At 43.4% G+C, this 16,429-nt stretch overlaps 1 protein-coding gene across 1 annotated transcript; it reads left to right on the top strand.

The window, feature by feature from the left end:
- Window positions 1–12,285: 12,285 nt before the first annotated feature.
- On the top strand, window positions 12,286–13,104 carry LOC120674806 (ATP-dependent DNA helicase PIF6-like). The gene has a single exon (XM_039955925.1). The coding sequence runs from the start codon at window positions 12,286–12,288 to the stop codon at window positions 13,102–13,104; it is 819 nt and encodes a 272-aa protein (XP_039811859.1).
- Window positions 13,105–16,429: the final 3,325 nt, after the last annotated feature.

The following is a 16,429-nucleotide window of genomic DNA, read 5'->3' on the forward strand; positions in this document are numbered from 1 at the left end:
TACAGGGCAGACACCCACCTAACCAGCTAATCATCTTGGAGAACTTCTTTCGTAATGTCATAGGATTTGGTGAGAACTTTGATATTTGAATGGCTCCACCAAAGCAAACGCAGACAAATTTCACCTGTGGATCTGGGTTTGCTGATGTTGTTGTAGGTAGAATGCGATGATTAGAAATGCATGTACAGATCTGGGGTACCAGATTCGCCCGATGTGGAGGAGGTGGTGGAGGTGGCCTCCCCGCGATCTTGGATTTGGAGGAGGCGCCTGGAGGGGGGATAGCTGAGGCCGCATACCAGAATAACTGAGTGGTCAGACAAGGATAACTGAGTCCCAAGAACAAAATAACTGAGTTGGGAGAATAACTGGCACAAATTAATTATTGAAGTTGTGTATAATGGAAATACATGACAGTTTTAAAAGAAATTGAACTGCATGACAGTTTTCAAAAAAAAAAATGGAACTGCATGTAGAAGCCGAATTTCTAAGCAATCCTATTAGGTAAAGCACCTGTACACTTGAAAAATATGAAATTAAATACTGAAGCCTGCTGTTGTATTTCACTAGTTTGTTTCACCCTCTTTCTTCTGAATCAGTGTGCTATGAAGTCTAAATATGTGGTTTTGTTTGTGGAAGCAAGTTCAGTGATTCAGTATCACCTTACTTACTACTTGTGGGACTATATAGTCATTTGTATCTTCTTAGTTTGTTGCCATATTTTATCCTCCTCGTATCTGTAAGGACAATTTCTAATATATCTCGATTAAGAAATTAGTCATTTTATTTGTTTTGCATTTACTCTCTAAATCTTCCATTTTGGATCTGGACTTTTGTTTGCCTAGCTGTGCTGGATGGCATAGGAATGCTTAAATATACGACTTTACAGCTATATTGTGTCATGGGCTTCCTACGGTGCTTGAATGTGTCTTTGTGGCGCTTTGCCTTTGTCCTTGTTATGCAATTATTCAGTAATTGAAATCATAAAACAAGATGATCAGATTTTTACGAACTAGGATTGTTTCTCTCTCAAAACTCTACTTGTCCTCATACTAGGATTTGGACCACGTAGCAATGCTAATAGATGGATTTGGTAACACCAATCTAGATGAACTACAAAAACAATTCTTCACAGTGCCTAGTATCCATGAGTGAAAGTCATATTAACATCCCCACTACTCAATCCTGAAATCATATTAATTGATGCATGCACGTACTACCTCACGTCCAAATCGAGAGCAGAGTACCATTTATGCATCATCTAAAGCCCTAATCATGAGAAAACTATCAACTACGATATTATTTTTCAAATCAAGAACCAAACCCTAATCACCAAGAATCCCTAATATCTACAAATGTGCACGGTTAAAGAAGGAAAAAATGAGAGCAATACCTTCGGGGAAGGGTGTGGAACGTTTCCCCCAACTCCCCCCCAAGGCCGGATTTGGAGGGATCTTGTCACACCCTGAAATTTTTGAATTTCAGGATGTGATTAAAATTAAAAATAAAACAACAATTTTCTCAAAATTTTAAAATTTTCTCAACATTTATTTTTCTTCACAGAGAATTTAGTGTAAAAGAAAATAAATATTGGTTGTTTTTCAAATTAAATGATGTTGTTCTTCTGGTGATGCATTCATGTCACATGCATAGTATTGTTGAGTATGAAAACCTTTCAAAACATGTTATATCATCAAAAGTTCTTCCCGGGAATTTTCTAGATTTTTCTGGATTCTTTTCCCATTTTCCCTAGAGCAAACTCTAATTTTTAGAGGCTCTTCCAAATCTTCTCATGAGCTCCAAATATTTTATTTGAGTTCGTTAGGTCCCAATATATTTCTAGGATTTTTCCTAGAATTTTCGGGCCATTTGGAATATTTTTCGGACTTTAAATATGAATTCTAGATTTTTCTAGAATTATTTTAATTTCGAAAATAATTAATTCCGAAATTTTAAATGGGCTAAGTCTATCAAAAGTGCATAAATCCCTAATGGACCTCAATGGGCCCATTCATGTGTTCCCTAATGGGCTAAAGGCACGTAAAGCCCATTAGCATGGGAGGGAGGTTTAGTACCACATTGCTAGTTGATGTGGGATGACGAGACTTTTCTCTCTATATATTAAGCCAACCTCTCATGACAACTCCACACAAAAATATAGACTACCCGTAGGGAGGCTCCTTGTTTGGGAATCCCTAAAATAATCTTTTCCCCAGAATCCCACCATCCTCCGCATCCGTGCATCTCCGGTGAAATCCGACGCCACCCCAGTGCTCAGCTCGTTGTCCTCTTCGTCGTGGTGTCTTCCTTCTCATGAGTCGTCGCCTTTTCGCCGTCGACCCCATGCCTTCTTCCTCGACTCCGACGATTTCCTTCTTCTCCGGTGAGCAACTTCCTCCGTCTTTTCTTCCCTCTCTCTCGCTCTGCTCCGCTCGGTCTTGTTCGCCGTCGCCGCCATCCGCCATGCGCCGCCGCGAGCTCCGCTCCGCCCGCTCTAGCTCTGCGCCGCCGCCAGCCCACCCCAATCCACTCCCACCGTCCGATTTAGATCCAGCGGCCCAGATCTAATATGACCCGAGTCAACTAAACCAAATACCGTTCAACCGTGGTCATTTTTGCAAATAAACCCCTCCGTTTTTCCAAAATCAACCCTCCGTCCATCGCAGTTCAAAACTATTTCTGTTTTAGTCCAAATCTTTACGGAAAACACCCTGAGCTTTTCCAAAATAGAACCCGCCATCCTTAGTGCGTTGTTTTGCAAGCTAGACCTGTATCTTAGGTTAAATCTCGTTTTAGTCCCTAGTTTCTTTAGAGCTAGCCCCTGAAAGTTTAAATCTATTGCAAACAAGTCCCTAGAATCTTGTTTTAGCCATATCTTTCACGTTTCAACTCCGTTTTCAGCGATTCTTGCGCTCACGTGATCCTTGTGACGTGTGCAATAGCTTTGTAATCTTTTTTTTAGCACACTTTGTTGTGTCTTACAAATCTTTTCTGTTAGCTCTTAACTCTATAGTTAATCACGACTAGATCCCTGAAGCATCGTTTATCCCATAGAATCGTCGTTTTAGTTCTGTTTTCCGCGTTTCTTGTGCTCCCATAACCATAGCAGTGAGCCCTATCCTTTAGTACGTTCTTTTAAAGCCTTTCTTCGTTTTGGTGTATTGTTCTTAGAGGTATCTTGTTGTTTGCTTTGTATGTTTGCCCGATGATTGTTCCGAGTAGAAGGATCGTTGTTCGAAAATTGAAGATCAAGAATTACAAGTGAGCAAAAGCTGAAGAGCAGTAAGAGTAGCTTTTCGTTGGAGAAAGGCAAGTGACCCTAACCATACTTCTATCTATGCTTTATTTACAAGAGTACTATGATTTAATTGGAACATGGAGAACCACCCAAGAAAACAGTACAACCACAATACTAATGGGCTCTGGTCTTGGCTAAGTAATTAGATGAACTATATGTTGTGTTGGGGTTGTTCCGCTTGGTGGTTATGAGTTTGTGTTGTGGAGCGGGTGAAGGAAGCTGCGTCTTCTGAGCGACCGCACGGCAGGGACCAACACATACATATAGGAATTCTTTGTAAAGGCCTCGTAGCGTCCCTATGCAATCACACCTCGGAAGTGTGATACTGTGCCTAGCTAGCACATTGCGTGGTTGGGTTCAAAGTTCTTTAGAACTTTTACGCGAATTGTGGTGAAAGTGTACAACCTCTGCAGAGTTAAAACTAACCGGTTAGCCGTGCTCACGGTCAAGAGCGGTTTGGACCCTCACATGATTAATAAACTTAAAGATGGATATAAATCACATTCTGGTTATTTCTTGTGGCCTTGCTGAGTACCAACCATAAGTGTACTCACCCTTGCTTACTGCTGCTCAGAAGGAGAAGGTGTATAAAGATTTCTGAAGATGTTGCTGAGTTCTAGGCGTACGCAACCCCCAGTCGATTGCCTGTGAAGTTTGAAGCCTTCGTTTCCAGGATAAGCGGTATAACTCTGATAGTTTTTTTATTTGTTTTAGTTCTCTTTTCGTGATACTGTTACTGATTATTCACTTATGATGTCTCTATATGTATGAAACTTGATCCTGGCATACATATAGCTATGCATTCGGTTTTGTCCTTAAAACCGGGTGTGACAGATCTGGGGGGTGGGGCGGCCGGCGGCGACAACCTGCTGTTGCTCCGGTCGGGGAGGAGTGAGGGAAATAAAGGGAGGGTGGGGGAGAAGAGGCCGGCGCGGGCCAGAATATTGGCCTTGTCGCGCCAGCCTGCATGGCGCGACAGGCTTGTCGCGCCAGTGCATGTGTCGCGACAGGCTTGTCGCGCCAGTGCATGTGTCGCGACAGTGAGGGTTACGTCATCGCCGTCGCGGCGCAGCGCTGGCTCGGGCCGCCAGCGTGGCCACACCGGCGCGCCACATGCACTGGCGCGACAGAGGTTATCTATCGCGCCATGCGGGCTGGCACGACCAAACGGGCTACGCCCTGCAAATAAAAACCAATACGGGTTAAACTTAAAATATTATTAAAAAATATTAAAAATAAAAAAAATTCCTCTCGATACGGGAGAGTGGGAGACCATGTCTCATCCTGATATGCTACTAGAAGTGAAACGTGGCATAGCTTACCTCTTGTGGTACGATATCTATACTAGGAGTATAAGGGGTGTGTTTTAGATCCCACAAAAACTCCAAACTTTTCATCACATCGAAATCATATCGAAATATTAAATATAGCAAATGACCCATACATAGAATACTAAACGTAGATAAATAAAAAACTAATTGCATAGTTTTGATGTACGTTGCGAGACGAATATTTTGAGCCTAGTTAGGTCATGGGAGGACAATATTTACCACAAACAAACGAAAAGTGATACAGTGTGCTACAGTGTCCGATGTGACTTTTTCCCACCTTTTCCAGGGATCTAAACACAGCCAAGGAACCAAAACAATTGAAAGTGTTTTTCACCAAGGTTAATATGGTTGTACCCCTTACAGCGTTCCCACCTGTCAGGCCTCCAACCTTGAAGATCCATGGTGGACCTATAATAATTGAAAGATGCAAAATGAATCTGTCCCTAACATAATTATTTTGTCACCAGGCGCCAGCTTACCCGCCCACCCATACCCACTTTATTCAGGTTTAGGCAGGTTACATTTGTTTCCTTGATTGTAGCGTCAATTCCGCTAGGCAGGGTACTTTTGTTTCCTTGTTTGTAACGTCAATTCCGTTTGGTCCATCACGCGTCTTTCCCTCTGATCGTGGGCTACGCCAGGTCCCGAACGTGAACTGCGCCAGGTCCATCACGACGACCACGCGGACGACGACCACGCGGCCGCGCTTGCCCGTCCCGACGCATTCCCTCGCCGTTCGTCGTCCGCTCGGCGTCCCGGCCGCGGCCGCCTGGTCCACCGCGACGACAACGCTGCCGCGCTCGCGCGTCCCGCTGCATTTCCTCGTCGTTCGGCCTCCGCTCGGCGTCCCGGGCGCGGCCGCCTGGTCCATCACACCGACGACGCGGCCGCGCTCGCCCACGCGGCCGACGACCACGCGGCCACGCTCGCCCATCCCGCCCCCTTCTCTCTCTGTGACGGCCTCTACTCGGCGTCCCTTCCACGGTGCCGAACGAGCACACGGAACCCCCTTGGCGGCGACACTGCAGGGGACGGCGCGGCCCATCGCCGTTGCACTGCACCTCCCGGGGCTCCAAACCCCGGACCTCGTCAGCAGGTTCGCTCCGGTCTTGCTGCCGCCTGGACCATCATGCAGAACATCGTACAGTCCGCCTGATCCCGGCGAGGTGAAGCAAGGAGGCCGGCGACTGGGGCACGACGCCAAGCCCTAGCTACACAGAGGATCTGCCACGGCCTGGAGCCCATTGAGCGGTCGTCGACCGTACTCATCTTCTGGCATCATCAATGGAGGGAGGGGGCTATAGCGGTGGTAAGCAATCAAGGCTACGTGATGATTGTTCATCCGAAACAATTATCCCTAAGTACGTATATACATCTTGGTGATGTTCTTCTTTTATATATAATGTGATGTGTCATAACACTTGAGGTATATCACAAACTCGATTGATTCTTGTGTCCCCTCAAAAGTTTTTGCAGTCCCATGGAGCCGCACCGTCCACTTTCTGATGTCACAAACACGATTGATTCTTCTGTTGCAAAGAGATCTAGGACAACCACAAAAAACTCAACGGATGCAGGTTGTGTTTAGGCTAGACTAATTTTGGTGATTTTGTTTGTAAGCAATGATAGTGTTCATTTGAGTTTTTTGTGTTCAGGGATTTCAGCGGTGGATCTAAGGCGACAAAGGGACATAGATAGATATGCAAGGTTGACAGATGAACAAAAGGCCCAGAGAAACGCGAAAAGAAGGGAGAATTATGCCCGCAAAAAGGCGGGAATGAGTGAACAAGCTCGATTAGCGACGGGGGATCCCAAATATGATGAGGTTGCTACTACAGTCCCAGCATCTGGTGCATGCTGTTTGTACCAAATAAATATTCAGTCCAACGAACAAGTGTCCATTAATATGATAGATTTGTATTGATTTATTTTTCTATGCTGACAGGATTGACACAGCTTTTTCCGATCCATGAAGATGATGAAGATTTATTTCTCATATCTGTGCCCATCCAGAAAGTGCCCGTCCAGAAAGTGTCCTGCATGGTAGATACAATTCTTGTCAATGGTGACCCATCATCAGGTAAGTATCCTGGATATATTCATATAGTATAAGACAAGAAAAAATTATAGGACACTTGTTTATGGTTTTGTTTTTTGTGTCATCAGGTTTGATGCAGCCTTCGGTAATTCATGAAAATGATAACGATATGAATAGCAATTATGATAATAATTCTAATTTTGCGAGCAATCAATCTTTGGCGTTCACACCTGATAATATGGGAGACAAAATGAAAAAAGGTACATATATATGAGTATATGGCATTTCAATAATTGATGATTTTATGTGTGTAAAGGTTACATAGCTTCTTAGTAATAGACTGATCGAAACATCTTTTGATTCCATTTTATATGTGTAATGGTTATATGGCTATGTAATAATTTAAGTTATTTTCCTGTTCAGTGACATGTGAAGAACAAACACCTCAAGCTATATGTGCTTCCAATAATTTATTTGGGATCACACCTGAATCTGTGAGAAACAAATTGAAAAATAAAGGTATGTATAATATGATTATATGTCTTTTCAATAATTTAGAATTTTATATGTTTAATGGTTATATGGCTTTGTAATATTTGCCTGACCCATGCCTCTTGTGATTACAATTATATGGGTAATGGTTATATGGCTTTGTAATAATTTAAGTTATTTTCTTGTTCAGTGATCTGTAAAGAACAAACACATCAAGCTACATGTGCTTCCAGTTTGTTCGGGATCACACCTGAATCTATGGGTAATACGTTGAATAAATGAAATTTTTAATGTATTTATGTCTTTGTAATCCTTTAATATATATATGTACTTTTCAGGAAACTTTGATGAAAATACACCAGCTGATAATAGGATAGAAAGAGCTAGGAAACGATATGCTGCTATGTCTGCTGTTGAAAAACAAGATAGAATTTGTAAGCAGAAAATCGCATGTGAAATTAACATGAAAACTATAGAGGAGGCATGCAGAAATAGGTTGCAGAACCCTTGCTCACAAAACGATGAGGCCAGTGTTTCTAAATACCCTAATACCAGGAGTGCAACATCAGGTTATTGTATATATATATTTGTAACATTAAGTTTATTTATATTTTGGTTTAAGACATTTTGATTGGTTCGTGCTTTGCTACCAGCTGTGAATGGTGGAAAACCAGAATATGACTCTGGTATTTGGGAACCGGATGATGAGATGTTAGCCGCACAAGAAGGTACTATTCAGTAGTTATTTTTAAACACCAATCACATTTAATTAATTAAGATATATAAGTTGTGTATGTAAATAGTAAAAGGGTTGATGCAGAGGAAGATCTGGATTGCAAAGCGCCGGATGATTGTGGTTTTGATTGTGACGTTCTCGGAGATGATGAAGCAAGAGTCTACCATGCTAAAGGTATGGCTGCCTATTAAGTCGATGATTTAGTATTCTAATGTGCATTGGTGAGATACTAAATACATGCTTGTCTTATTGATGCAGATATGGAATACAAGTCATTCAGGGATCCAGAAGTGGTAATCTTGGAAAGTGATCCTTTCGATCGAGTATACAAAGATCTGTCTGCTCGCCATCTTGTGTTGAGGAAAGCGCCGATATGCGAGTATTGTGGTGCTATAAGGTTTCCAGGTAAGGGACCCGGTTTTTGTTGCAGACAAGAAAAGGTTAATATAGTGAACACACCAATTCCCGATGAGCTGCGACGCCTGTTTACAAGCCAGACGGATAGGGATGCATTGTATTTCAGAAAGAATATCCGGTACTTCAACTCCCATTTCTCTTTTACAAGCTTTGGAGCTACCGTGGATCAACGGGTTGCTACTGCCGCTAGTGACTATTTCTTGCTGAATCTCTCTTGACATTTATATATATTGCTATTTATTTTATATATTTTAACAAATACTTGACCTTGTTAGTTTATGTATGTATATAGTTACCGGTATCTATACTTTTAAAGTGCATGGACAGATTTATCAAAGATTGGACCAGCTGAGACCGGGAAAAAATGGCCCGCGTCATATGCAGTTGTACTTCTATGACACAGATGAGACCCTGTCACACAGAAGCAAAAGATCACCTCATCTTGATGCAAATTTGATTAGGGCGCTTCTACAAATCCTTGAGAACAATCCGTATGTTCGCGTCTTCAGGAGTGTGGGACAAATGCAGAATTTGGACGAGTTCAAAATTGAATTGAACACCAGTATTTCGGTTGATCAAAGAAGATATAACGCACCTGCTATGTAACAAGTTGCTGCTATCTGGCAGGATGGCTCTGATGAAAAAAGTAAATTTAAATGAAGTATTATGGCATATCCAAATTCTGGACGTCCACATTTTATACGGGCGTACCATGGTTGTTACGATCCCTTAGCTTATCCTATCTTGTATCCTAGTGGTGAAACTGGCTGGGAAGACAACAGTATATTGCTGGAGGAAACACCAACAATACGCTTTCCGCGGAGTAGACGAAAATATACAAAGCGAAAAACTGAGAGTATGACATCTACATGTCCTTCTCGACTATTAATTGTTGGTTAAATTATTTTATATTTTTCTTTCAGTATATGATAATGGACATTTATATCTATACTAAACAGATGGTCATATAGCGAGTTCTCAAGTGACAAACAGATCGGGTGTTAAACAAAAGCATGTACAAGCAATCAATAAGATGATACAGTCAGGTTGTAATAAGCCCACAAGACTACACCTTTAGTTGCTTTTCATTGGTTTCAACCATATTTGATGGAGTTTAAACATCGACATGACTCTTATTATAAACTCCTAAATTTGCAGGTCATGATCTTTGTGAAGACGAAGGCGACTATGACGACAACATGGATGAAGACGGTGAAGGAGGTAAATCATAAATTAACATAAATTTTTGAATTTTTATTTTGGTTAACTAAAATGATTAATGATTAATTATTGTTCATGTTCTAAAAAAACAGATGGTGGGGGTTCACGTTTGCATGTCAGCGCGAGAGAGTATTACTGCTATATTATGCAGTCCGCAATGGTGTTTTTAATATATTCTTTCATGGTGGAAGGCTTTTCCAACAATGGATAGTGGATATGTATGTCAAAATAGAAAGTATGCTACTAGATTGGTACTCCAATCCAGAACACCAAAAGATTATTAGGGCAGACATTTATCAGGTACATTTAAATATATTAGCATCATTAAACATGTTTTTTGTTTATGTGCTGCTGGATTTAAGTGGGTTTTGTTTTCATTGATAGGGTATAATAGACACCCTTGCTGCCGGTGAACACAGGGGTTTGAAGGCTGGTAAATTGGTTGTTTTGTCTAAGAATTTCCCCGGAAGTGATAGAAATGTGCAATGCAGCTTCATGGATGCAATGTCATTAGTTGCTAGATATGGAAGGCCGGATTACTTTGTAACTATGACTTGCAACCCTTATTGGCCGGAGATAACTGAACTTTTGTTGCCGGGGCAGACACCTCAAGATAGACCAGATATTGTGGCAAGGGTTTACCATGCCAAACTGATTGATCTTCATGACTTTCTCATTAAGAATGGTCACTTTGGAAAGGTGGCATCCTGGGCACATGTTACTGAGTTTCAGAAAAGAGGTTTGCCATATGAACATTTCTTGCTTGTGATGGAGAGCAGTTGAAAGCTTAATGAGCCTGATGATTTTGATAAATATATTTCAGAAGAACTTCCCGATGAAAAAAAAACCATTTGCTCCATGAACTTGTCTGTAAACACATGATGCATGGTCCTTGTGAAGTTCTTAATTAAAATTGTGCTTGCATGCAAGATGGTGGATGCCGTTTCAAGTATCCTAAACAGTTCAGTGAGACCACAGAACAAGGAAAGGATGCATACCCTATATATAGAAGAAGGAATGATGGTCACAAGGTTTTTGTGCGTAAGAAATGGCTGAATAATAGATGGGTTGTACCATATAATCCAACGCTCCTGATGAGATATAACTGCCACATCAATGTTGAAGTTTGCAGTAGTATCAAGTGCTGCAAGTATCTCTATAAATATGTATACAAGGGCACTAATTGTGTATCATTTGCAGTTGGGAATCATAATCAGAATGAAGAGATAGAGATCAATGAAATTAAACAGTATAGGAAGGCACGATGTATTACATCTATCGAAGCTGTATACCGACTCTATAGATTCCCATTGTATTCCATGAATCCCCCTGTGCTTCAAATGCAAGTTCATCTTCCTGGGATGCACATGGTTCCATTCAATGATCACGACAACCTTGACGATGTGCTAGGGCGCGCTAAGAACCAGAGATCAATACTTACAGAGTTCTTTAGAATGAATATCGAAGATCCAAATGCCCGGAGATACTTATACAGGGAATTTCCAGAACATTATATATGGAACAAGTCCAAAAAAATTTGGAAACCTAGAAAGAGAAGGTTCCAGATTAGAAGGTTGGTGTATGCATACCCATCTAAAGGTGAAAGGTTTTATCTTCGTGTGCTTCTAAACCATGTTCGAGGTCCAACATCATTCACATCAATCAGAATAGTTCGTGGTGTGGTCAGTCAAACATTTAGAGAATGCTGTGAGAAACTTGGACTTGTTGAATCAGATAGCTCACTTGATGCCGCACTTAACGAAGCAGTAACTTTTCAGATGCCATATGCCCTCAAAAGAATGTTCGCCACTATTATGGTTTTTTGTGAGTACACGAACATCCGTGCCCTTTGGGAAAAGCATTTTGATTCAATGGCTGAGGACTACCGTCATGTTCATGGAAATTCTTCAAATGTTGAGCAGTTTGTGCTTTGAGACATTGTTGATATTGTTTCATGAAAGGGTAAAGACATTAGAAATTATGGTCTGCCAACCCTACATCAATCTGGTAAGATAATTTACATATTCTGTTTCATGCCTTCCATTCTCATTAACATTATTTATACTATTAAATTCATTTTGAACTGAACTTTGACTGATATTTAAAATTTTACTCGAACAGATGATATGAGCAGAGACTATTATAGGGAACTAACCGAGGAGAAGAAAATTGTCATTTCTAATGAAGACTTAAAGTTATCTGAGTCGATTAATGCCGAGCAAATGGAAGGTTTTGATGAAATTTTGGATCATGTTATCAACAATAAAGGGAAAGTTTTTTTAGATGGTCCTGGTGGTACCGGAAAGACATATCTTTATAGGGCCCTTTTGGCCAGAATTCGATCCATGGATCGCATTGCAATAGCTACGGCTACATCTGGAATTGCAGCATCCATCATGCCTGGTGGTCGTACAGCTCATTCGAGGTTCAAAATTCCCATAAAATTTGAAAATAACTCTATATGCAACTTTACCAAACAAAGTGGTACTGCAGCACTCTTGCGTGAGGCATCTCTGATTATATGGGACGAGGTTGCCATGACACGAAGACAGGCAGTAGAGACACTTGATAGATCTTTACAGGATATTATAGAATGTGATTTACCGTTTGGGGGTAAAGTAATAGTGTTTGGTGGGGATTTTAGACAAGTTCTGCATGTTGTTCCTACAGGTACTAGAGCACAAATTTGTGACGCCACTTTACGTCGATCATATATATATGGGATGATATCAACATAATACGATTGAAGCAAAACATGAGAGCCCAGAATGATGTATGGTTTTTGGAATTTCTATTAAGAATTGGTGAGGGAACAGAAAAGGCCTTTAAAAATGATTATGTGCAACTGCCGGATGACATTATGCTTGAGTATACTGATGAGCAATCAATTGACACTCTCATTGATCATGTGTTTCCTGATCTAGCTGCGAACTCTATCTCCGTCAGTAACATGTGCGAGCGTGCTATCCTATCAACAGGAAATGAGCATGTTGATAATCTCAACGCTAGGATGATTGGAAAGTTTCCTGGAAATGAAAAGATTTACTACAGTCATGATTCCGTAGATTATGATTCAACTAATAACTATCATCTTGATTTTCTTAACTCAATTACTCCAAATGGACTTCCTCCGCATGAGCTTAAGATTAAGAAGAACTATCCTGTCATACTCCTTCGAAAGTTGGATCCTCATAATGGACTGTGCAATGGAATTCGACTTATAGTGAAGGCTTTTGAGGACAATGCAATTGATTGTGAAATTGTAAATGGACAGCATGCTGGAAATCGAGTTTTTATACCAAGGATTTCCTTGTCGCCATCAGAGGATATTTCACTACCTTTCAAGTTCAAGAGGAAACAATTTCCAATAAGACTCAGTTTTGCAATGACTATAAATAAAGCTCAGGGTCAAACTATACCGAATGTTGGGATCTATCTTCTAGAGCCTGTTTTCTCTCATGGACAGCTATATATTGCCTTATCAAGAGGTGTTTCACGTTCAACTACATGGATGTTGGCCAAACCTAACAAAGATGTGGATCCCTCTGGTAGAAGTACCAAAAATATTGTTTAGAGACATTTTACATACTTGAAAAATAGAACTATTCATACTTGAATACAGGTATTTCACTTGATATATACTGTTTTCTTTGAAGTATCAATGCTATTGGTTTTTCTTGACATGCTTTCATGGTGCCATGATAGTGGAGATGGACACACCGTACAATCATTATTGGGATCGGAGATAGACGTCAAATCCTGATGACAAGTGGTGAATCTCCTTCATCATTTGAGTTGATTCTCATGTTATTTGGCGGAGCAGTTGAGGCATGCATATTTCGGATATTGTACAGACTTGTTGTACATCCAACTAAGAAGTATGTAAACATTGCATCCACAAATTGATATAGATAATTTGTCCGTCCTTCATAATTTCTAAAATCACGATTGTTGATTAGGTTTCTATTTCCATATATTAAAATCACGATTTTTTATTAGGCCCATAATCGAGACCATGTTGCCACGAAATTATATATGTTTTCACCAAAGATGAGTTTTCGTTGCTGGTGGCCCCTAAAATTTAATTTAATTATTTTTTTCGCAACATCACTCTTTGAACACGTGCGGCACTGGTGTAGGCAAACGAAGAAATTGGTTTGTTTTCCTTTTTATTTTTTTATTGGAAGTAATCAGCTGAGAGCGCTGCCATATCATTTAAGAGATGAAATGGAAATCGCTTTTCTGCGGGAATGCATGGCCGCATGGGCGGAGCTAGGGGTATGCCCCTGTATTCCTTGGCATACCCAAGATTTGGAAGGAAATACTAGTAAAGATATATAGATGCATCTCCAAGAGTATTTCTAAAACACACTATCTAAATTATCATTTGAGGAGCCTTCTACATCAAAGTTGTTTTCTATATGTTTTCACTCTCCAACAACTTTTATATATCTTGTGTATACTCTAGAAAGTCATTTTCGTTATCTATCTTTAGTTAGCAAGAAATACAGAACATGGGATGGCTACATTTGGATAACCACTTAGAGAAACTGTTGTAGGGTATTTTTCCATCAAAATCTCTATTCCTAGCAATGAGAGGAAAGATATAGAGAGTCTCTTGAAGTTGCTCTTATACTGTCAAATATGGTTCATTGGTTTAATACACCAAAGCTCACGAACCAAGCCTAGAAATGCAGAAACTTACGTCCCTCATGTGATCTCAACACTGTGGAGTACCACTCGTGTCCTGCTATGCGAGTCGCGTCCAGTCGGTGCTCGGTGCTCGACAGGACGGTGGCTCTCCGTTCGGATGCTCCCCCACTTTGGTGATCGGCAACCGGAGACCTGACGCCCTCGTGACCTCATGTCCTCGCCCACATGGGCCATGGCTTGTGTCCTCTCCTGCTAGCGCGAGTTGCGAAGAATAGAAGGTGCCGACCACCAGCCCACCGGGCACCAGCGGCCAAGACAACGACGTCCAAGGCCCTCCTCTGATCGGTGGCCCTCTCGGACCACTGTTCTGTAATATTGTTTAATTATTCATGTTTAGAACTTAAATTTTGGTTACTATTATGGATTTGTTATGATCATTATAACTTATCGTCCATTATATTGTATATTTGCTTTGAAACTTGGCATACCCAGCTGCAAATTCCTGGCTCCGCCGCTGCATCGCCGCACATGCATGTCGAAGACCATCGTCCTCGGCCAAACGCTGTGCCATTTGACTACCGATCTCTTATTATTATCACAGCGGAGCATCCCGCACGCTCGCATCGGTGTCATCTGCATCATCCACACGGTTGAGGTTGTCGTCGACTCGCCGTGCTTTTCAGTCAGAGAAGACGACCGATCGAACAGTGACAAGCGCGCGGAATAAGGTGGCTTAGAGCAACAGTAGAGTTGCTAAATTTAAGTAAGCAAATGTACATTTAGAAGTCCATTTCTAAATTTTACTCACCCAAATATGAGTCTCCACTTCAACAAGCCGAGTAAATTAGACTTCTATTTTTCCAACTGACAACTGGGTCACACCTATCATTCTCACTCATCCATCTCTCTCGTCTCCCCGCAGGAGCTAGCAGCTCGATCGATCCCCACAACACTGCTACACCTGGCTGGCTAGCAGCAAGCAGGCCAAGAGAGCTCCAGCGTTCCGCACCAGCTCGCCATTGCCACCGTCGCTCTGGGCTTGCAATGCCGGACGGGAGGTGCCGAGCCCGGCGTCGTCCGGGGCACATCGTCCTCGCCGCCGCTGTCGCCGGTCGAGGCCGGGGCGAGGCGCGGCGGAGCGGAGAAGCGGGCGCGGGACCGGGACGGCGGCGAGCGGCACCCGTCGTCTCCTCCGGAGCCCGAGACGCCGCCGGTGCACCCCTGCCGGCCGTGCGGCCGAGCGGCGGCTCGACCGCGGCGGCCCGAGGCGCGTTCTGCGGTGGTCCTGCGCGTGGCGAGCGGTGCTTGCCTCCGATTCGGGGCCGCGCAACAGCTCGGCGGTGGCGGCATGGCAGCCTTGCCGCGGAGGAGCTGCTCCACCACCACGCCTGCGGTCTCGACCTCACGCCGGAGCCGTGGAGCCGCCCTGCCCGCGCACTGGCCTCGCGACCGCGACCACCTGCGCGTGGCTCATGGCGATGCTCTGGCCGAAGGACCAAGAACGTGACTTCAGATTTCGACTGAATCAAGCAAGCTCTGGCCGGCGAAGGTCCGAGCAGCAGGTCAAGTACGGCTCGGCGGTGGCGGCATGGCAGCCTTGCGTCTGCGCGGGCGCCGAAGCCCTGGTGGCCTGCCTGGTGCCGCCATCCACCACCGTCGCCCTGCTGCCGGCCGTTTTGGACGGCGTGGTAGGCTGGAGGAAGACGAACTTCTCCTTGCCGTCGCTATGGCAGCGGCGGCCGCCGCCGGACACGAGGCCGCGGAGGCGCCAGAAGCGGCACGCCTCCCCCGTGGAGACGGACTTGGGGAACGGCGGGCCCGAGTCCCGCGTGGGGGAGCCCGGCGCGGACCGCGGCGCCCACGCGTAGTCGGTGTCCGGCGAGGGCGGTGCCGGAGGAGGAGGCCGGCTGCGGCGCGGCCGGCGCCTCGCCGTCGCGGTCGAGGTGGCGGCGGTCGAGGCGTCACAGCGTGATGCGGCGGATGGCTGGGTGGCGTGGCGCCTTGGCCGGCTAGGGCGGGGGAAGCGGGCCGGAGCCGGAGCCGGGGTGGAGGATGGGGACCGGAGGCGGGACGGAGCGCTAGGGCGAGAAGGCAGGGAAGAAGGAAAGAAAAAAAAATGGGATATTGTCGGTCCAAATAGAAGGCTACCAAATTTGGGGGTGGGAGAGAAATTTAGAAGACCTATTAAAATAGCAGTTCATTTGCTTTCTCTATAGGAGATCAAATTTTTACACCCACCAAACAAA

The sequence above is a fragment of the Panicum virgatum genome, chromosome 5N, assembly GCF_016808335.1.
Source record: "Panicum virgatum strain AP13 chromosome 5N, P.virgatum_v5, whole genome shotgun sequence".
Taxonomy (NCBI): domain Eukaryota; kingdom Viridiplantae; phylum Streptophyta; class Magnoliopsida; order Poales; family Poaceae; genus Panicum; species Panicum virgatum.

What these genes read in the sequence shown, in the direction of transcription:
- LOC120674806 (XM_039955925.1), top strand. Translation starts at nt 12,286, where the DNA reads ATGAGAGCCCAGAATGATGTATGGTTTTTGGAATTTCTATTAAGAATT.